The sequence below is a fragment of the Mustela nivalis genome (genome assembly GCF_964662115.1).
Source record: "Mustela nivalis genome assembly, chromosome: 3".
NCBI lineage: Eukaryota > Metazoa > Chordata > Mammalia > Carnivora > Mustelidae > Mustela > Mustela nivalis.
The window spans coordinates 69,604,497-69,624,094 of record NC_139022.1 but is presented as its reverse complement, the minus strand read 5'-3'; the positions used below and the strand labels follow the sequence as shown (position 1 = coordinate 69,624,094).

At 36.9% G+C, this 19,598-nt stretch overlaps 1 protein-coding gene, 1 long non-coding RNA gene and 1 pseudogene across 7 annotated transcripts in view; 1 reads left to right on the top strand and 2 right to left on the bottom strand.

The window, feature by feature from the left end:
- Window positions 1-9,791, bottom strand: part of TMEM161B (transmembrane protein 161B) — a 67,129-nt gene extending 57,338 nt beyond the window's left edge. For 2 of the 5 annotated variants that reach the window (XM_082724378.1, XM_082724373.1), the window contains exon 1: window positions 9,652-9,791. In XM_082724378.1, coding sequence (XP_082580504.1) covers window positions 9,652-9,654 — 3 coding nt within the window. In that variant the 5' untranslated portion in view covers window positions 9,655-9,791. The remainder of the gene's footprint in view (window positions 1-9,651) is intronic. The other 3 variants (XM_082724374.1, XM_082724379.1, XM_082724376.1) reach the window with 2 other exon arrangements.
- Window positions 1-19,598, bottom strand: part of LOC309860848 (elongation factor 1-alpha 1 pseudogene) — a 424,877-nt pseudogene that overhangs the window by 239,569 nt on the left and 165,710 nt on the right. The gene's annotated exons all lie outside the window — the stretch shown is intronic.
- On the top strand, window positions 9,816-10,470 carry LOC309861458. Its single transcript, XR_014309952.1, has 2 exons — window positions 9,816-9,960; window positions 10,198-10,470. It is a non-coding gene; the product is annotated as an uncharacterized lncRNA (long non-coding RNA).

The window sequence follows — 19,598 nt, the reverse complement described above, 5'->3', positions numbered from 1 at the left end:
ATGACAGGCTTTCGAGTTACGCTGATGAAATAAAAGGATAAAGCATAAATTTGCCCACTGTCCTTCACTACATTAAAGTTCCTAGTATGTGCCAACCACTGAACTTCAGCATAAAGAAGAAAATTATTCACTTTAAGATCAATAGACAATATACTGCATCTCAGAGAAACAGGTTTATCTATTTCTTCAAGATAATCTTCTCAATTTACTGCAATAAGTACGCCTTGGAAATACTTGCTTTTAAACTAAAAATTACAACTTTGGTAAGTATACAAATATTCATCAAATAATTTAAAATAAAAATTTCAGCTTAGCGCTAAATTTTAAGCCATATACAAAAGCCAAGAAAATTTAATGTGCACTAATGGTAACTATCAGAAACATGCACTTATCGCAAATATTTTAATGTACTGAATAATTAAACATACTAGAATCAAAGTAATTCTCTGACACAAACAGCAGTTAGACAAGTATTCTCTGGGACTCATTCCTTATCTACAGAAAGACAAGTGTTGGCAAATGATCTCCAAAATCTTCAAAGATCTTATTGTTGATGACTGCAATATTTTAATTAAAAACATAATGGATTGTTGGCATTCACAAATTTACCATTTCTAAACCACCTACAAAGCCTGTGAGGTGTAGTTACTGCTGACAGGACTAATTATCCCTTCTTCATAAGGATTAAATGAACTAACATTTATAGAAGTGAAAGTAAATCAGGGCTACAAGTTGATATGAAAGAGTATACCCAGCCCACTGCCCAGCATTCTCCCCTCAATGGTGGTGCATAGGAATTTCTCACAGAGATCTGTGAATACCAATAGTCCTATTGTTTTAATTTGAAATTTTTTAAAAGTTTATCTCAGATACTTGGCCAATTCTCTCTTATTAAATGATTCACTCTCTTCATGATCTGTAATTTTCTTTTATCAAGAGAACTAGGATGACCTTAAATACTTCTGCTACAATTGAGAAGCTCTCTATCAAAACCAAGAATAAGCACTCAAATGATAGTTAAAATCAAGTTACAAAATAGTGTTAGTCTTAAAGAACTAATGTTTCAGTTACTGTTATAATTTAACATTATAATGAATGTTACCCAAGTTCTCTTATCTGTCCCTCCTGATTAGAGAACACATTTAGGTGGTACCTGGGTGGCTCAGTCGTTAACTGCCTTCGGCTCAGGTAATGATCCCAGGGTCCTAGGATCGAGCCCCCCATTAGGCTCTCCGCTCTGTAGAGAGCCTGCTTCTTCCTCTCCCTGCCACTCTGGCTACTTGTGCTCTTACTCTGTCTGTCAAATAAATAAATAAAATCTTAAAAAAAAAAAAAACATTTAGTTTGCAACTAATTTGTATTCTATTAGCATCTGACCTACCCAACCAACTAAGCTGTCTAGTAATAAATGATACAGTGAGGCTTCTTTGTCCTCATGTTAATTAATCTAATAGGGGAAGGGAGGAAAGAGACAGTTAAGCATGAATTAAAATGTATTTTTAACTATTAATAAAAGCAAAACTTTTCAGGAAAAAAAGTTATGGCTTCTTTTTTGAGCAAGACTGTATTCAGAAACAAATGATTCTAGTCATAAACACTCATACCTGAATATCTAAAACCATAAAGAAACATTTTTAGTCAGTCATTTATACTGATCATAAAAATGACCAAAATCTTCTGAAATGATAAAAATATTTAATAAACATTCAACTTAGAGGAATTATGATGGAGCAGAATCCTCCAATGTGACATTTTCTTTTAGGAAAAAAAGGAAAGTGTGGCATTGCTTTTCTAAGTACATCATTGTATTTGGGAAACAGTGGCAATCAAGAGGTAAAAGATAACAAAACTCAGCTAAGTTCTATGTAAAGGGCAGACATAGATAACTACATAAAAAAACAAGCAATCAGATTAGTATTTCAAAAGGCTTCTACTACTTAGCACAGAGATAAAAAGTGTTACGTTTATTTAAAAAAGTAAAACAGCCATAGCCTTGCATAGTCTTACAGTGCCTTACTTGTGACATTAATTAATGGCAGTCTATAATCAAATATTTATAATACAGAGCACAACAGCTTGTTCAAGTTCCTTCTTCTTAAGTAAGTTCTGGTGGAGAAAGTCTCCCTTTCCTCTCTCCAAGGTCCCTTAATATTTTCCATCTCACTTTTTCTTCACAATCCAAACCTCTCTACTTCAAAGAATTTATTGCAGAGACTCATCAATATCACCTAGAGCCTCTACTTTTTTCCCTAAAAGATCTTTATGATAAACAGTTTATGGTCAGCTGCAAGTAACACAGGAAGGTGACTTTTAAAACTCTCCTAGCAGTAAAAACCTTTATCATGTGTGCTGAATATATGGGAGGGAAAGTAAGGTAACCTACAATACATTCTTTTTCACAACTCAGGGAAAATACTAAGTTCTAGTTGCAAACAGGCAGTCCAAATGAAAGGAAAAGGAGCCCTCAGAAAAAGAAATGGGCTAACTGTGAGACAGGCTTGCAACAAGTGTGACACACTAAATACTTACAATGTAAGAAATTCCAATTCATCCCCAATTCTCGAAATACTCCTCACCTGATCAGTGTTACTAGAAGTTCATTCCTAAGCACAATGGAAACTAATACAGTATGAGAAGAAATGCTTTAACTGGATGCAGTTAAGGTGGAGGGAATGTGAATGACTGAATCTTTATTATGACTACAGCAATGTCAGTCATGTTTGGCACCTGAGTCAGGCTAAACTTTAGTGCCATGAAGGTCAGCAACAATTTCTCTAATACTATATGAGATGTAGCATTAGTTATCAACTAGGTTGGGAAAGATTTTCTAGATATGTAAGAGCATATTATTTCTATAGGAAAATGTTTCAGAAATTAATCCCCTCCTAAGTTAAAACCTATCAAATATAAACAAAAAGACTGGCACAACAGTATAATGGCCAAACCACCTGGGTTAAAGTCAAATTCCACCACCACTAGCTGGATGATTTTGGAAGTGTTACTCCAATCCTGCTATGCCTCTATTTCTAAACCTGTAGAATAGAGGTTTAAAAAAAAAAGTAGGTAAACAAGTGGCAGTTAAAGAAATCCAAGATTAAATACGTCATGAAGATTCAAATAAGTTAATGTAAGTAGAGTAGATAAATACTAACACCTAAGTAAAAGTCACTATTACTGTTATTGAAGAAAAGTAAAATTCAATTTATCCACCTAACTTCTACTTACCCTTAAAAGACTTAATCCAATCAATCCTCTGTGAAACTCGAAACTCCAAACTGAATATACCCTCCTATCTTCCCTTCATTCAACTAAATCTACATCAACAACATTCAGTTTCACATATTCACAATCACAGAACTTAAGTCGTGCAGAGTCTGCTTCTCCCTCTCCCTCTGACCCTCAACCCTGCTTGTGCTCTCATGTGCTCTCTGTCAGATGAATAAATTTTTTTAAAAAATCATAAAAAAAAAGAAATACAGGTGTATGAGCAGATAGGTTTTTCATATTACGTAAAGATTTTTAAAAAATAAATAAAACTTTATCATAGGACATTAAGATCCTGAGTCTCCATATCAAAGTATCAAAAGCTGAAATGATTTCAGGTTATTCTAAATCTTTTCTTTATGGGCCAAACACAAAAGATATTTTATCTACCTTAACAATGGAATTACTAAGTCTGTTTTATATAACTGAAAGACATGAATACAAAATCAGGGTATTTTGAGTGAATCAGTCGTATTCTCTCAAGAACTACAGGTTAGCTTAAAAGACTAAACACAGGTGGCACAGTGTCAACCTGGGTGGCTCAGGTGGTTAAGCACCCAACTCTTGATTTCTTCATGATGATCCAGCCCGAGCCAACCTTCACCCTCAGCCTGGAGTCAGCTTGAGAATCTCTCTCTTCCTCTGCCCCTCCCTGCCCTACTCTCTCTCATCTCTTTAAAATAATTAAAAAAAAAAAAATAGGTGGCATAAATCAATCTACTAAATATCACCTACAACCAGAGCCTTTTAAAAAAATATTCTCCTGCTCATTCTTTGGAAAAATGATTAATGCTTAACTTTACTTAAAGAATTACAGGGTGCCTGGGTGGCTCAGTTGGTTAAGCAACTGCCTTCGGCTCAGGTCATGATCCTGGAGTTCCTGGATTGAGTCCCGCATCAGGCTCCTGGCTTGGCAGGGAGTCTGCTTCTCCCTCTGACCCTCCCTCTTCTCATGCTCTCTCTCTTTCTCTCTCAAATAAATAAAATCTTAAAAAAAAAAGAAAGAAAGAAAGAAAGAAAGAAAGAAAGAAAGAAAGAAAGAAAGAAAGAAAGAAAGAATTACACAGCTACAGACAATACAAGCTTTGTGGCCAGTATTACAGGATTTTTTTAGGGCACAGTTCATAAATATGTACTCACAGATACCAGGCATATATGACTCTCATATTTGTTCCAATGTCACCTCTTCGTTAAGGGTTTCCCTGAATGCCCTATCTAAAATAACCAACCTAATCATTTTCTATCCCTTACCCTACTTTATCTATCTTTGTTGCATTTATCACCACCAACACATATTATGTCTCATTTGATTATCATCAGAATCTCCCAGTAAGGCATAAGCTCCACAAAGGCAGGATTGTCTCTGTTTAATAAACAGTTATATCCCTGTTGCCAAGAATATAGATATAGCTGACATACAGACAATGCTTAATAAATAATGAATGATTGACTGAATAATACTTTTGAGACAAAAGCATGACTTTTAAATGTTGGGTGAACAAAAAGTATTATCATTCCAATCAAAACCAAGAGAATGTTCCTTTTGCCAGAACTTCAAAGATTTTTTTCCCCCCTAACTCAAGGGCAGGTGGTGATACATAAAGAGTAGAAAGAATTTACAGACAAGTTCATTTCTTCAAAGCTTCTTGGCAACAAGTTGTGTTCATGCTTGATTTACTAAACATGGGCAAAACCACAGCACAATATTAAGAAGATTAAAAAAAAAATCACTCTTAGAAATGAATACTTTCAAATTATCTTCTGATTTTCTAAAATCAACTAAACTTCCCTTTATGCTTTTACTCCAGGCCAAACAAAAGAACTAAATTACTTAAAAAGTGGACCATAGTCCAGAGTATAAGCTAGTATTTAAAAATTAATCTTGAATCCACCAAATGCTAACCAAAAGAATAGGGTCTACTTCTTTATTTATTTATTATTCTTTGTTTTTCTTTCTTTCTTTCTTTCTTTCTTTCTTTTTTTTTTTTTTTTTTGAAAAGAAAGTGAGAAAGGGCTAGTGGAAGGAAGAGGGAGAGCCTTAGTTCTTAAGATTTATGTGGGTTAGATCTCACAACCACTGAGATCATGACCTAAGCAAAAATCAAGAGCCGAAACTTACCCAACAGAGCCACCCAGGCATCCTGAACAGTCTCTATTATTTGAGCTAATCTTCTTTAGGATAGAAGCAGTGGAGAGAAGTCACAGGAAAAGTCAGAGAACTGAGAAGAAACACACATCTCTGCCACCGTACCGCTAACTGATAAAAATCCTGAAAATTTATCCCTCAATATATACATGTCCATTCACCAAGCAAAATGACATTCTGGTCATAAAACACACCTTAACAAATTTAAAATAACAGAAATCACACAACATCTGCCCTCAGATCACAATGCAATTAAACTCGAAATCAGCAACAGAAAGTAACTGGAAAATCCCCAAACATGTCAAGACTAAATAACACATTTTAAAATAACACAAGGTTCAAAAAGGAAAACTCAAGACAACTTCAAAATATTTTTAATTACATGAAAACACAACTGATCAAAATTTATGAGATGCAGCATAAGCAGCACTTAAATGGAAATTTATAGCACTGAATGCAAATGTTAGGAAAGACGATCTAAAATTGAACACCAAGTTCCACCTTAGGAAACCAAAAAAAAACAAACAAACAAACAAAAAAAAAAAACCACAACAGATTAAATCCAAAGCAAGCAGAAAGAAAAGAAATAATAAATAGAGCAGGAATCAATAAAATTGGAAAATAATCAATACAGAAAAATCAATGAAACCAAAAACTGGTTCTCTGAGAAGATCAATAAAATCAGTAAGCCTCTATCCAGGCTAAATGAGAAAATGGAAAGGACACAAATTATTAGTATCAGAAATGAAAGGTGTCATCACTACAGACCCTGTGGACATTAAAAGACTAATAAAGGAGCACTATGAATAACTCTGCCCACAGATTTTATTTTACTTTTTAGAGATTTTATTTATCTGAGAGAGAAAGAGCATACACATACACATACAGCAGAGGAAGGGGCAGAAGGAGAGGCAGAAACAAAATCCCGGCTGAGCAGGGAGCCCAACTTGGGGTTCAATCCCAGGACCTCAAGATCATGACCTAAGCCAAAGGCACTCTCTCTCTCTCTCTCTCTCTCTCAAATAAATAAATAAATAAAATCTCTTAAAATAAATAAGTATGGGGTGCCTGGGTGGCTCAGTCGTTAAGCTTCTGCCTTTGGCTCAGGTCATGATCCCAGAGTCTTGGGATCCAGCCCTGCATCAGGCTCCCTGCTCTGCAGGAAGCCTGCTTCTCCCTCTCCTGCTCCCCCTGCTTGTGTTCCCTCTCTCACTATCTCTCTCTCTGTCAAATAAGTAAATAAAATCTTTACAAAGAAAATAAATAAGTAAAATCAAGGTGTCCCAAGGCTTCACTCTCCATTCTGGAGTAGTATTTAAGACAGTACTGAAATACATGCCCAAACAGATCTACAAAGATCCCAAAGATTCCTACATAATGTATTTTTAAAAAAAGAAAGTAAAGAAAAGATGACAAAACAAAAGAAACTTGAAAAATCAAAAGCCGGAGGGGGAAGGGGAGGTGGATCCTGGTGGCTCAGTCAGTTAGGCATCTGCCTTCCGCTCAGGTCACAATCACAGGGTCCTGGGATGGAGCCCCACATTAGGCTCCTTGCTCACCAGGGAGCCTACTTCTACCTCTCCCTCTGCCTAAGGCTCCCACTGCTTGTGCTTTCTCTCTGTCAAATAAATAAAATCTTAAAGAAAAATCAAAAGGATAAAGAAAATTGTGAAAATCAGGCTACATTTTATTTAATCAGAAACATATACCTATTCTGAAAAAATGTCCTGAAGTCAGAGAATCAGAAATGTGAGAGTCAGTAGGTGTTTTAATCCCCATTGCTCTTATGCAGGAGGAAACTGGAACTCTTACCAAGTTGAGTGATTCTGTCAAATTCATGTAACTAAGAAAGGGCTGTATTCAAAATAAATTCAACCCCTCACTTCATTTAATGGTTAAACACTTTTCTTTGAGGTATTCCAAGCACTGACCAAACATGCATAAACAGATATCATCAATTTCATGACTGGGAACACTAAAGTGGAGTTAATACAGAAATGTGAGCAATACCAGAACGGAGTCAACTACTGGGCTGGTAGCTGGTGACATTCTCCAGATGACATTCTCTTAAGTGACATTTTGAGAAAGAGCATGAGTTTACCTTAACCTAAAACAAAAATTATAATTTTGAGATGGCAGGAGATGGGTTCTTCTAGTATTACAGAATATTGGAACAAATTCACACTGAGCTTCTTTATGACTATCTTAAGGATTTTTATTATACTTTTTAACTTTTCAGACCAAGAAGTAAAAAATTGAGCTTCAATTTAGGAAGTGGAGATCTGAGTTTCAGTCCAGACTATGCAAAAATATTGTTACCTTAGATAAACCAATGCTTATTTCTACACCTCAAATTCTTCTTTATGTAAAATTAGGGAAGGTTGCAGGGGGTGGAGGTGGTTAAGCTAATTGTTTTCTTTCCCTCCTTCTCATTCTACTATTCTGTATCTTTGTCTAATTTCACTGATACAAAAAGAAAAAAAAAAAAAACCCTCTTTATGAATACAAAGCATTAGCTATTCACTGAGGTTAAAGACATACACAGTGCCCAAGATTCAAAGGTTACGTTAGCTGGGAGAGCACACCAGAAACCACATTATTTTGAAGTTCTTTTCTTTCACCTTTTCTAAAAAAATTTATTTATTTATTTATTTATAGAGTTTATTTAATTGACACACAGAGAGAGTAGACAGAGAGGCAGGCAGAGAGAGAGGGGAAGCAGGCTCCCTGCTGAGCAGAGAGCCTGATGCAGGGCTGGATCCCAGGACTGTGAGATCATGACCTGAGCCGAACGCAGGGGCTTAACCCACTGAGCCACCCAGGAGCCCTATTTTTATTTATTTATTAGAGAGAGAGAAAGCACAAGCAGAAGGAGAGGCAGAGGCAGAGGGAGAAGCAGGCTCCCCGAAAAGCAGGGGAAGCCCGATATGGGACTTGCAATCCCAGGACTCCGGGATCATGACCTGATTTGAAGGCAGTGGCTTAACCAACTGAGCCACCCAGGCATCTCTTTCACATTGTTTCTAAAAGTTATTCAAAAGTCCAACATCCAACATTATAAGCTGAATAATGTCAACATTTGCTCCTGAAAAAGCATGGTACACTGAGGCTAGATCCCAAGACAGAATGCCCTCTGGATGAAAATTTGAAATATTTTATATAGGCAAATAATTAACAGTGTTGAACTTAACCAGAGGCCTGGGATCTTGGAAATCACCAAAGGTTAATACCCACCCCCACACCCCCATGCCCTTTTGTGTTCTGGAAAGGCTTAATGCAAAGAAACACTGGTCCCCACAGGACTTAGGTAAGACTCAAAGATGCCCTCACTTGTTTACCTATGACAAAGTCAGAGACAAAGCCCGCAAATTCCCATTTTTTTTGCTTCATAAATGACTGGATGAATGACATGGCCCCATAGATTAACCGGAACAAAATATTTGTTACTCAAATTCTGGTTAAGATCCTCTTTCCCGAGGTTCCTGAACCAAATTTGGCCCACCCTCAATCTGAAGCAGCAAAAACTTCTCTGGCCTGAGGATAAAACAATCTGATCTACTGTTAAATGGTACTTCCCTTTCATCTCACTTCCCCACACTAGGTTCTTTCTAGGATTGCTTTACTTCTCCCTAATAAAAAGAAAAACCTTTTTGCCAAATCTTCGAGACTCTTCCTATCTTACGGTTAGGGCATTCTTCCTAGTTCCCCAAGCCCTTGCGATATTCCTTTCCAATAAAATCTCTTTTCATTTGACACCCTTCCCAATTTCAAATGGGCTGAGTATGAAAGATACGCTGACTTTCCTTTTCTCTTAGTGACAAGTGTGGATCTTCTACAAAAGAATCCGTTGTGTGCACCCGGAAATGCTAAAGGGATTTCTAAGATCTTAAGTTCTTGGCTACTACCAGGCTGCTAAGTAAAAGGGAGGGGCGGAAATGATCAACCCAGCAAGGTCAACTCTGAGACCACCTGGCGCCACACGCCGTACACAGTGAAAGGGCCACGAACACTCTGGCTACGTACTCCACACTCCTGGGCAGATTTCACGGTTGGGCAGGGCAGATGCCTCTTCCTCAGCGGCCCAGGAACTCCGGGACAGGTAGGGAGTCCTGCCCCGCGGTTCATCCCATTGCTCTCGCCCGCTCCATCCTCAGTTAGGCACCCGACTGGTTACCTTTACAGGGCTAACCTCCTGGCCCCTAGCTTCCCACTGTTACTCCAGCCTTCACAGAAAGACTCACCATGACGCCAAGGACAGGTCGTGGGCCGGACGCCCTGGAGTTCCCGGGGCCGTCCTGGACCTTCCCTCCCCAACCTGCAGCCAGGAGCCTCTTAAACAACGCGAGGGAAAGAGTTTTCCGGCTCTGACGGAAGTTCTGCCCGCGCGGGACAGGAAGTCCCTCCCCTCTCTTGAACGCTGGCGACCCCACGCCACGCAGAGGTGAGGATACGCAGGACGTCCTCTAATGCCACTTCCGTGGGTGCTAGGTTAGAAGCTGGGGGCGGTGTTGACCTTGAGAGCGCGCGAGGGAGGCGCAGGCGCAGCTCAGGTAGGTGGGCGGGTGGCGCGCGGTTGCGGCGCCAGTGAGGATCCTGAGGTAGGTTGGGTGGTTCGGGCCCGAGCGCGTTCTCGCCCTTGGGAGGTGATGGAAGGGCAGGTTGATGAACCGGCTGGGAGCCGACCCGAGAGGATTTAGTGAGGGAGAAAAACCACAGGCCGTGCTCGTGCTGGGACGACAGTGGTCTCTTCAGCGGAGCCACTCCCTTTTTACCTTTTCCTTTTCCAGGCGGACCGTCGTCGGAGACTTTCCGGATCTCCACAGACCTCGCTGCCCCTCTGTCGTCTCCTTCACCTGCTTTAGTGCGTCCTGCAGCCCTCCCCTTACGGCAGTGGAATTTGATCCTGAGACGTTTCTTCACCGTTCACATATACCAGTGGAAGCCAGAAGAACATCTACCAAAACCAGAGTAACCAGAGAGGAATTCTGCCTATTTTAAAATACCTTCCAATATGGGTGGTTTCCTTTTATTTATAAAGTATATATATATGCACATACACACATACGCATGGGAGTTTCACTTTTTTAGTGGATGTTGATACACATACACACACACACACACACACACACACACGAAATTCCCATGTACCTCTTAAATTTGTGTTGTTGTTTTCCCAAGATTTGTACCTTTCCACTCTGTGCCTTCTTATTTGGCTGTAAGTCACAGTACTGGAAGCAGGGTTGAAGTGGACATACAGAACACCTTTAACCCAGAAATTAGTCTCACAACTTGGGGGGCCCTTGCTTAAGACGTGACTGTATCTACAATTTCATTTATAAGATCTCTTTTTGCCACTGTCTAGTTTTGTCGTAAAGCTGGAACTGGGGAGCTAAACTAGGACGCTTGACAAGAGGTTAAGAAGTTTGAGCAGGCAGGGGTGGCTATGGATGTTGGTTCACCCTCCTTGTCAAAGTACCTGGAGAGCCTGAAATCCAGTCTCTAAATGGTTGGAAGACCCTTGGAATCACTTCTTAGCCATCCAGAAGCAGCATGCACAGGGCAATTGCTTTGTATTAAAAAGGGGGGCTAGAGACTGAGTTATGAATTGTTTTTACTTTGAATTCTCCTTTGGGGGGAGATGAATAATGTGGCGGACAAGATAGAAGAATTGTAAGTACTAACATTGAAAACAGCTGGAGGTGGGATTGGGGCTGGGAAATAGTTTGTGAAACAGACCTGCTGAGAATCAATCCAGAACTTCCCTGAGGGTTCTACCTCTGCTGTATAGGGACAACGTTGTAAATAGACATGCCCCAGGGCATCTGCAGATGCTAAGTGTGGTAGAGAGGATTAGAGTCGTTCTGCTTGTGTATCTGTGGGAAGCAGCTGCTATCCTTGAGGAAGAAAAGGTGAAGAAGGAAACTGGCTATCAGTCTGTCAGTGACAACGCATTCTGTGAAGTCTTACTCTTTCATTTCTGACACTTTGGTTCTTACATCCGTCCTAAACCTGGCAGCCTCATTGAGGTTCACAAAGCATCTCCTTCTATGTGACAGTAAGACTGGAATTATTATCAGGATGGAATCTATTCCTGCCAGAGTAAAACCATGAAAGGAAATCACAGTCAGTATTCGTTATCTGCTTATCATTTTTAATAGATCATGGGGTTCTGTGTTCCTTATTAGGTATTTGATAAGTTGATAAATAACCCTTGGTTAATATCCTTTAATATTCCAGTTTCTGTTACAAGGTGAAAAAATCTGTTACAAGGAACATTTTTTAAAGATTAAAATGCATACCATATATGTTTAAAGGCAGCACTTCCCAGTCTTTTTTATCCCACAGAATAATTATAATGTTTTGTATTGTTACATATATTGAAGTTGAGGGATTTACCTATTTTCATTCCTTAAAGTAGATGAGTCTTAAGAGATTCAAAGAAAGGAGAAAATTATGAAAGGGAACAAAATATGTGCACAATGGAGATGAGCAAGAAATTAAGTAGTCTTGCAAGGGAATCAGAAGTCCAATCTTTGATAACTTTGATAAAAGTGCTAGTTGCTTATTAGGGCTTTGTTTTGAGTTGCAGTTTCCTAAGTGAGAACTGTTATCAAATACTTAAGAACACCAGCAAAAAGTCCTGCTTCAACACCCACACTGACCTGGAACACTTTCAACCATTAACACCTATCACTGTTTCAAAGGCCAGTTATATATTCTTTGCAAAATCTTTTCCTGATAAACTTCCCTTCTGAGAACTTTCTATTACTTTTGCTTTTCTTTAATAAATATGATTATTATGTGCTTATATGGCCTTTGTAATTTTGCCCAAACATATATTATTTTCCTAACTGGACACAAATGCCTATAAAGTGGAACCTCCTTTTTGCATTTGCGTTGAACACCTCCTTTCCCTAAGAAATACCATTTAAATAAATGTTGTGGACAAAATCACTTCAGTTACATTGCTCTTAAAATGTTTTATGGACAAAAACGTTAGTTATAGCAATACTTATAATGGTAAAAAATTAGAAACAATTATTAGCAATTAGAGATTGGTCAAATTCTATCATGTATACTTATTGAAATATTACTTAGCTACTTTTTAAAAGTAATTAGTCTTTCTAACGGGAAAAGTTTATTTTCCAAATTAAAAGAGCAGGCTACAAAATTGTAAGCAGTGTGATTGCTTTGATGTGGGAAAAAGAAAAATCCTAGACATAAAGAGTAAAAAAGGAAGTAACCAAATGTATCAATCACCACTCCTAGAATTACCTTCTAAACCTTCCCATAAAGGGGTAATTTAAAATTTTTATTTTATTTAACAATGGATGAAAGGAGCTTCTTTTCTTTCTTTCCCAAAATTATGCTTTGTAACCTCCCTTTAATTCACATTTTCCTAATTTGGGAATAACAAAACAGATAAAGCTCTTCAGAAGTACGTTGCAACCTCTAATAATTTTTTTTTTAAGATTTTATTTATTTGTTTGACAGAGAGAGACACAGCGAGAGAGGGAACACAAGCAGGGGGAGTGGGAGAAGGAGGCTTCCCACTGAGCAGGGAGCCCTACTCAGGGCTCAATCCCAGGACCTTGCGATCATGACCTGAACTGAAGGCAGACACTTAACGACTGAGCCCCCCAGGCGCCCGCAACCTTCTAATTAATTCAGTAGTCTTCCTCTGAAACTTTTCTTTATTTATATATTACCATAATTAAAGCTAGGAGCATATCACATACCTAGTTCATTAGAATAACTACTGCAAATTGTACACAAATTATACAATGCACATTTTCAAGGATCACTAACTTACATAAATGTGATCCTGGTATCGTTTGATACCTTTGCTACTAGGAAAATTTTTGAACCACCACCAAGAGCAATAAGCAAGCAAAATCATAAGAAAATATCAACTGTTTAAAACTTAAATTAACTTTTTATTCATTAAATATTTATTAATTACCTATTGTGTCCCAGTCACTGTTCTCGACTTGGGGAAATAATGGCAAATAGAACAGACATAGGGATGCATGGGTGGCTCATTGGTTAAGCATCTCCCTTCTGCTCAGCTCATGATCCCAGAGTCCTGGGATGGAGTCCCAAGTTTGGCTCCCTGCTCATTGGGGATCCTGCTTCTTCCCTTGCCCCTCCTGCTCCCTTGCTCATGCTTGCAGAGGGGACCATAATGCAAAACCGTAAGGCTTGAACTAATTTGGAATATTTCAAGAACCAAAGAAGCCTACCTGTTTGGAGCATGGTGACTAAGAAAAGAATAAGTTTAGCGGGGTATGAAAGAGCTAAGTTATATTAGCACTGAAAACCAGGAAAGGATTTGGATTTTATTCTGAGTGTGATGAAAAAGTCATTTTAACCTGAGGAGTGGGATAAAACAATATATTTTTTTACTTTGATAATATTTTTATTGAAGTATTTAACCCACTTACATATAACAGTTACTAATATGACTAGATTTGAATCTATTAAGATATGATTTGCTCTTTATTTGTCCTATCTCTCCTATGTTGATTTTGCCCTTTTTTCCATTCTTTTAGATTAATTTTTACCTATTCTATTTCTCCCAGCTTGAGAGCTAATATCATTTTAGTAGTTTGTATTGAACCTCTTCCTGGATGATATAACAACCTGAAAACACATCAACTTCATTTACTACCCCACCTCATGTTATATACATAGTGTATACTTAATCTCTTACTTAATGTCTTAAATTCCTCAAGGCATCATTTTTCTACAAGTACTGTGCATTTATATTTACTCAACCATTTACCATTGTCTCTTGTGCTTTATGACTCCTTGAGTTTCTGAGCTTCTTCCTGAGGTCTTATTTCTTCTTCCTGAAGAACATACTTCATTATTTCTTTTTGTAATGTCTGCTGATGATAAATTCAGTTTTTGTATCCTGAAACTACTTATTTTACCCTTGTTTTCAAAGAACATTTTTACTGAATTATGATATAACTAAATGTTTTAGATTTTCTTGGTTTTCTTTTTGAGGTTTGTAATGTTTGTTGAATCTGGGATATGATGTTCTTATTCTGTTTTGGAAAATTCCCAGCTCTTAGGTACTGCTTCTCCCCCATTCTTCTCCCTTCTCCTCTCCTTCTGGTACTCCACTTAAATGTATGTTAGATCATTTCACATTATCCCTTATGTATCCATTCATTTGTTCCTCATGGTTCATTCTGGATAATTCTTACCTTTTTTTGAGTTCACTGTTTCCCTTTGAATAGTCTCTAAACTACTATTAAACCTATCTGTTGACTCATTTATTTCAGTTACTACTTTTTTGGTTGTTGTCAGTTTGGGCATTTCTGTTGGTTTCCATTTTATGGCTTCCAGTTGTCTAACAGTTATCTGTCTCAATCTGATCTTTTATTTTCTCAAACACATTAAGCATAATTATTTTAAAACTTCTGTATATTAACTATAGGGTCTGCTACTATCTGAAGCTCCTTTGTTTCTTGTTGTGGTTGTTTATAATATTGTCTCATCTAGTTATATGTTCCATATTGTTTTTTAAGTTTAGTTATTTAAGTAATCTCTACACCCAACATGGGTCTCAGACTTATGACCCCAAGAACAAGAATCACATGCTCTTCTGATTGAGTGAGCCAGGTGCCTCTGTACTCATATTTTTTATTTTGTATTACTTATGTTATTTTTTTATTTATTTATGTTTATTTTTATTTATAACATTTTGTTCAGTTATGTTGTTATTATTGATTGAATACTAGAACTAGTATGGGAAGAAATTATACTTTTAGGTCTAAAATTATATTTTCTACAGAAAGGATTTATGTTTCTTGGCAGAAGTTTTGGGCACTAGTAAGCTAAAATCAATTTAATCAAGTCAGTGATTGAGATGATTGGACTCTGAGCAGGTCTACTTCTAGTTCATACTTTTTGCCAGGGTATAGATCTTTGGGGTCTCAACCTGAAGCCTGTAGAGTTTAGCAGAGCAGGTCCTGAACTACAATTTCTGTCTTAGTAACTCCATGATTTAGACAGAAGCTCTATTCAGGTTTCTTGATCATCTTCTCAGGAATCAGCAGATACCTCAGAGGAAAAGCTATCAGGAATGTTGGATTCAACAACTCTTTTTTTCTTCTAGATTTACCCCTGTTTCATTAGCTCTCTAATGCTGTCAAATGTTTGTTTTATATTTTGTCCAGCTTTTCTAGTTGTTTACAGAAGAAGGACTATTCTAAATTACCAAGTACATCGTTACAAAAAATAGAAATAAAAAAATATTTTAAGTGCACATGAACTATTTATGAAATTTAATCATAAAAGAATTGTTTAAACTTTAAAAGAATTGGGGCCGCCTGGGTGGCTCAGTCGTATCTGCCTTTGGCTCAGGTCCTGATTTCAGGGTTCTGGAATCAAGCCCTGCATCAGACTCCCTGCTCTACGGGAAACCTTCTCCCTCTGTTCCCTCTCTCTCTGTGTCTCTCTCTTCCAAATAAATAAAATCTTAAAAAAAAAAAAAGTAAGGGGTGCCTGGGTGGCTCAGTGGGTTAAGCCCCTGCTTTCAGCTCAGGTCATAATCTCAGGGTCCTGGGATCGAGCCCCATGTTGGGCTGTCTGCTCAGCGGGAAGCCTGCTTCTCCCTCTCTCTGCCTGCCTCTCTGTTGACTTGTGATCTCTCTGTCAAATGAATAAGTAAAATCTTAAAAAAAAAAAAAATTAAAACAATTGGTATTATTAGATCACATTTTCTAAACACAGTATAACTAATTTTGCAGAAATCTAAGAAAACACATATATTTGGAAAATAAATTCATTCTCATATATGCTGGATCAAATTAAAATAGAATTCTTAATGAAAAATAGAAAATGCATATTCAGAACTGGACAATGACAGAAATACTACAAACTAACACCTACAGAATAGCTAAAACAGTACTTATAAGGAAATTGAAAACTTCAAATATTAAATTAAGGAAGACTGAAAATTCTAGATCTGATAATCTGTCCTAAACCTGAGGGATTAGGAAAAGGGTAATGGAGATTAAATCAATGAATAAAACAAAAAAGCAAATATTCAATACAGAGAGGCAAAAAGTCAGAAGTTTTACCTTTTTAAAAAATATTTATTTATTTATTTATTTATTTGACAGACAGAGATCACAAGTAGGCAGAGAGGCAGGCAGAGAGGGGTGGAGGGAAGCAGGCTCCCTGCTGAGCAGAGAGCCTGAGGTGAGGCTCGATCCCAGAACACTGGGATCATGACCTGAGCTGAAGGCAGAGGTTTTAGCCCACTGCACCACCCAGGTGCCCCGAAGTTTTACCTTTTAATAATAATATTGATAAATTTTCCACAAGATGACCCAAGAAAGAAAGCAGACACAAAGAATATTAGAAATGAAAATGGGGACATTGTTACAAATTCTGTCGAGATTGAGGAGATGTCATGAACAATTTTATTACAACAAATGGGAAAATATAATTGAACTAGAGGGTTTCCAGAAAAATGTAATATTTCAAAAATTATTTAAGAAGAAATAGAAAATATGAATGGTCTGATTACTATGTAAGAGACTGAATCAGTAGAAATTTTGCAAAAAGAAAGCACTGCCCAGAAAAAGACTTTGAAAAAATTAACATAGCCATGGATAAAACCTTTTGCCAAATTAGAATAAAACCTACAACCAACATATTTAACTGAAATTTTTGGAACAGTCCCTTAGAATCAGGAACAAGTACCATATTGGAGATTCCAGCCAACATTGTATGACAGTAAAAACAAAAAAGATAAAAAGATTGAAAATGAAGAAACAATTTACTGATAAATTTTAAAATAAGACTTTATAATGATTCTGGATATAATGCTAATATTCAAAAGTGAATTGCATTTCTCTTCAGCAGAGTGAACTATTAGAAAATGATTTTTTAAATGATACCATTTACCATGTTATTTTGAAAACATGAATTACATAGGAGTAAGTTTATGATTTTAAATCTTTTTCCTTCAAGGGAAAAAAACCCTCACAAAACATTAAGAGACATCAAAGAATGTCTAATAAGAAAAATATACCATGTTCAAGGATTTAGACACTCGAGTTAAGACAACAAATTTCCCCTACAATGAAAGCAATTGCATTCAAAATCCCAGCTGAGTTTTTCCAGAAACTTGACAAGCTAATTCTGAAGTTTCTATGAAAGCACAAAGGATCAAGAATTTCGAGGTACTCCAGAAGCAGATTTAAGATGGAAAGAGTTAACTTGTCAGATACTAAGAATTACAAAATTATACTAGTTATGTATTCATAATAGCCAAAAGGTGGAAATGACACAAATGTCTATCAGCTTACCAAAAGATAAACAAAATGTGGTATATCCATACAGTGGAATATTATTTGGCTATAGAAAAGAAAGGAAGTAGTGATACCTGCTATAACATGGATGAAGTTTGCAAATAGTATCCTAAATGAAAGAAGCCAATCACAGAAGACCATATTATATGATTCCATTCATATAACTTTTCTGTAATAGGAAATCTATAGAGACAGTATACTAGTAATTGCTTAGGGATGGTGAGATTTAGGGAGATGGGAGCACAGGGTAGTAATAGCTAAAGGAAATGGGATTGCTTTTTGAGGTGATGAAAATGTTCTAAAATTAACTATGGCAATTGTTGCTTATATCAGTGAATATCCTAAAAAACATCCCATCTTAACACTTTAAATGGGTGAGCTATATGGTATGTGAATTACATCTCAATAAATTTGTTGAAACTACAGTAATAAGGATAGTATGATATTGTCTTAGGGATGGAAAAAATGATTTATACTGGAATACAACTCTATAAAGACATGTACTCTTATAAGGAACCTTGGTTTAAGACAGAAATGGCATTGCAGGCCAGCAGGAAAAGCAAGAGCAATTCAATAAATGGTACCGGATATTCTATATGGAAGAAAATGAAATTGGAGCTCCCTATTTTAACACCATGCAGAAAGATCAGTTCAAGGTGAATTAAAATTTAAATGTGAAAGGAAAACCCATTAAACCTTCAAAAGATAAGATAGCAAGATTATCTTTATGGTCTTATGGTAGGGAAATGCTAACTCAATAAAGAAAAAAGAATTATATTCAAATGTATTAAAAACCCATGTTTAAAGGACACGAAAAGCTCTTGGAGTAGCAGTTGATTTCAGTTAGGTACAGGAAATGTAGAAGATGAGCCTGGAACATTTTGTTTCGCAAGATAGCAAGTAAGTTATCCTAGAATCATGTCAAATGGATTCAGGAGATTACTGAGAGTCATCCCACTGCCCAAAGGTAGGCCAACTTTACTGTCAGTCAGGACATACAGGTTTATAGAAATTCTGATATCTCCCTGAGCACAGGTTGGAACATACGAAAGCAGTGTATTGGAACATATCAGATTATCAGTGGTGTTCAAATCCATTAGTTTATAATAATAGTAAGACTAACAAAAATCATCTACTTGGTCAACACTGGGGGATACTCTGGAATCAACTCATTATTTTGAAAACCAATAAAAAAGTATATATTATAAAATTAATCAAGCATTTGTCCTGCCTTTTTTATGTGCACTGTACTACAGGTAACCAAATAATAAACGAGGTTAAGTTTCTCTAAATACATGTATAATGAAAATAGAAGGATAGAATTAGAAAGTTGCCATTTTGAGATTCCTAGTGAATAAATAAATTTATTCATTGTACATCAACAGCTACTAACATGATGGACAAGGAAGCTTTTCTATGCCTCTGAATGGAAAAACACATCATCACTTACTAAAAAGTCTTGACAAAAAAATTGAACCCAATACTGAAAAATACAGAGACCATGTTAAACACCAGGAAAATTCAATCTATGGAAAATCATGGGACAAATTAACTTTAACAAATATGTTGCCAGAGAGAGAGGATAGAGAAAGTGATAGATTAAAAGAGACTTATTTAAAAGACAAATAGGGGTGCCTGGGTAACTCAGTTAGTTGAGCCACCGACTTTTGGTTTCAGCTCAAGTTGTGGTCTCAGGGTTGTTAGACTGAACCCCACTTCAGGCTCTGCACTCATTGAGGAGTCTGCATGAGACTCTCTCTCTTTTTCTGCCCCTCCCCGATTGTCCGCACACATGTGCTCTCTCTCTTTCTCAAATAAATAAATCTTTTTAAAAAATAAATAAATAAAAGACA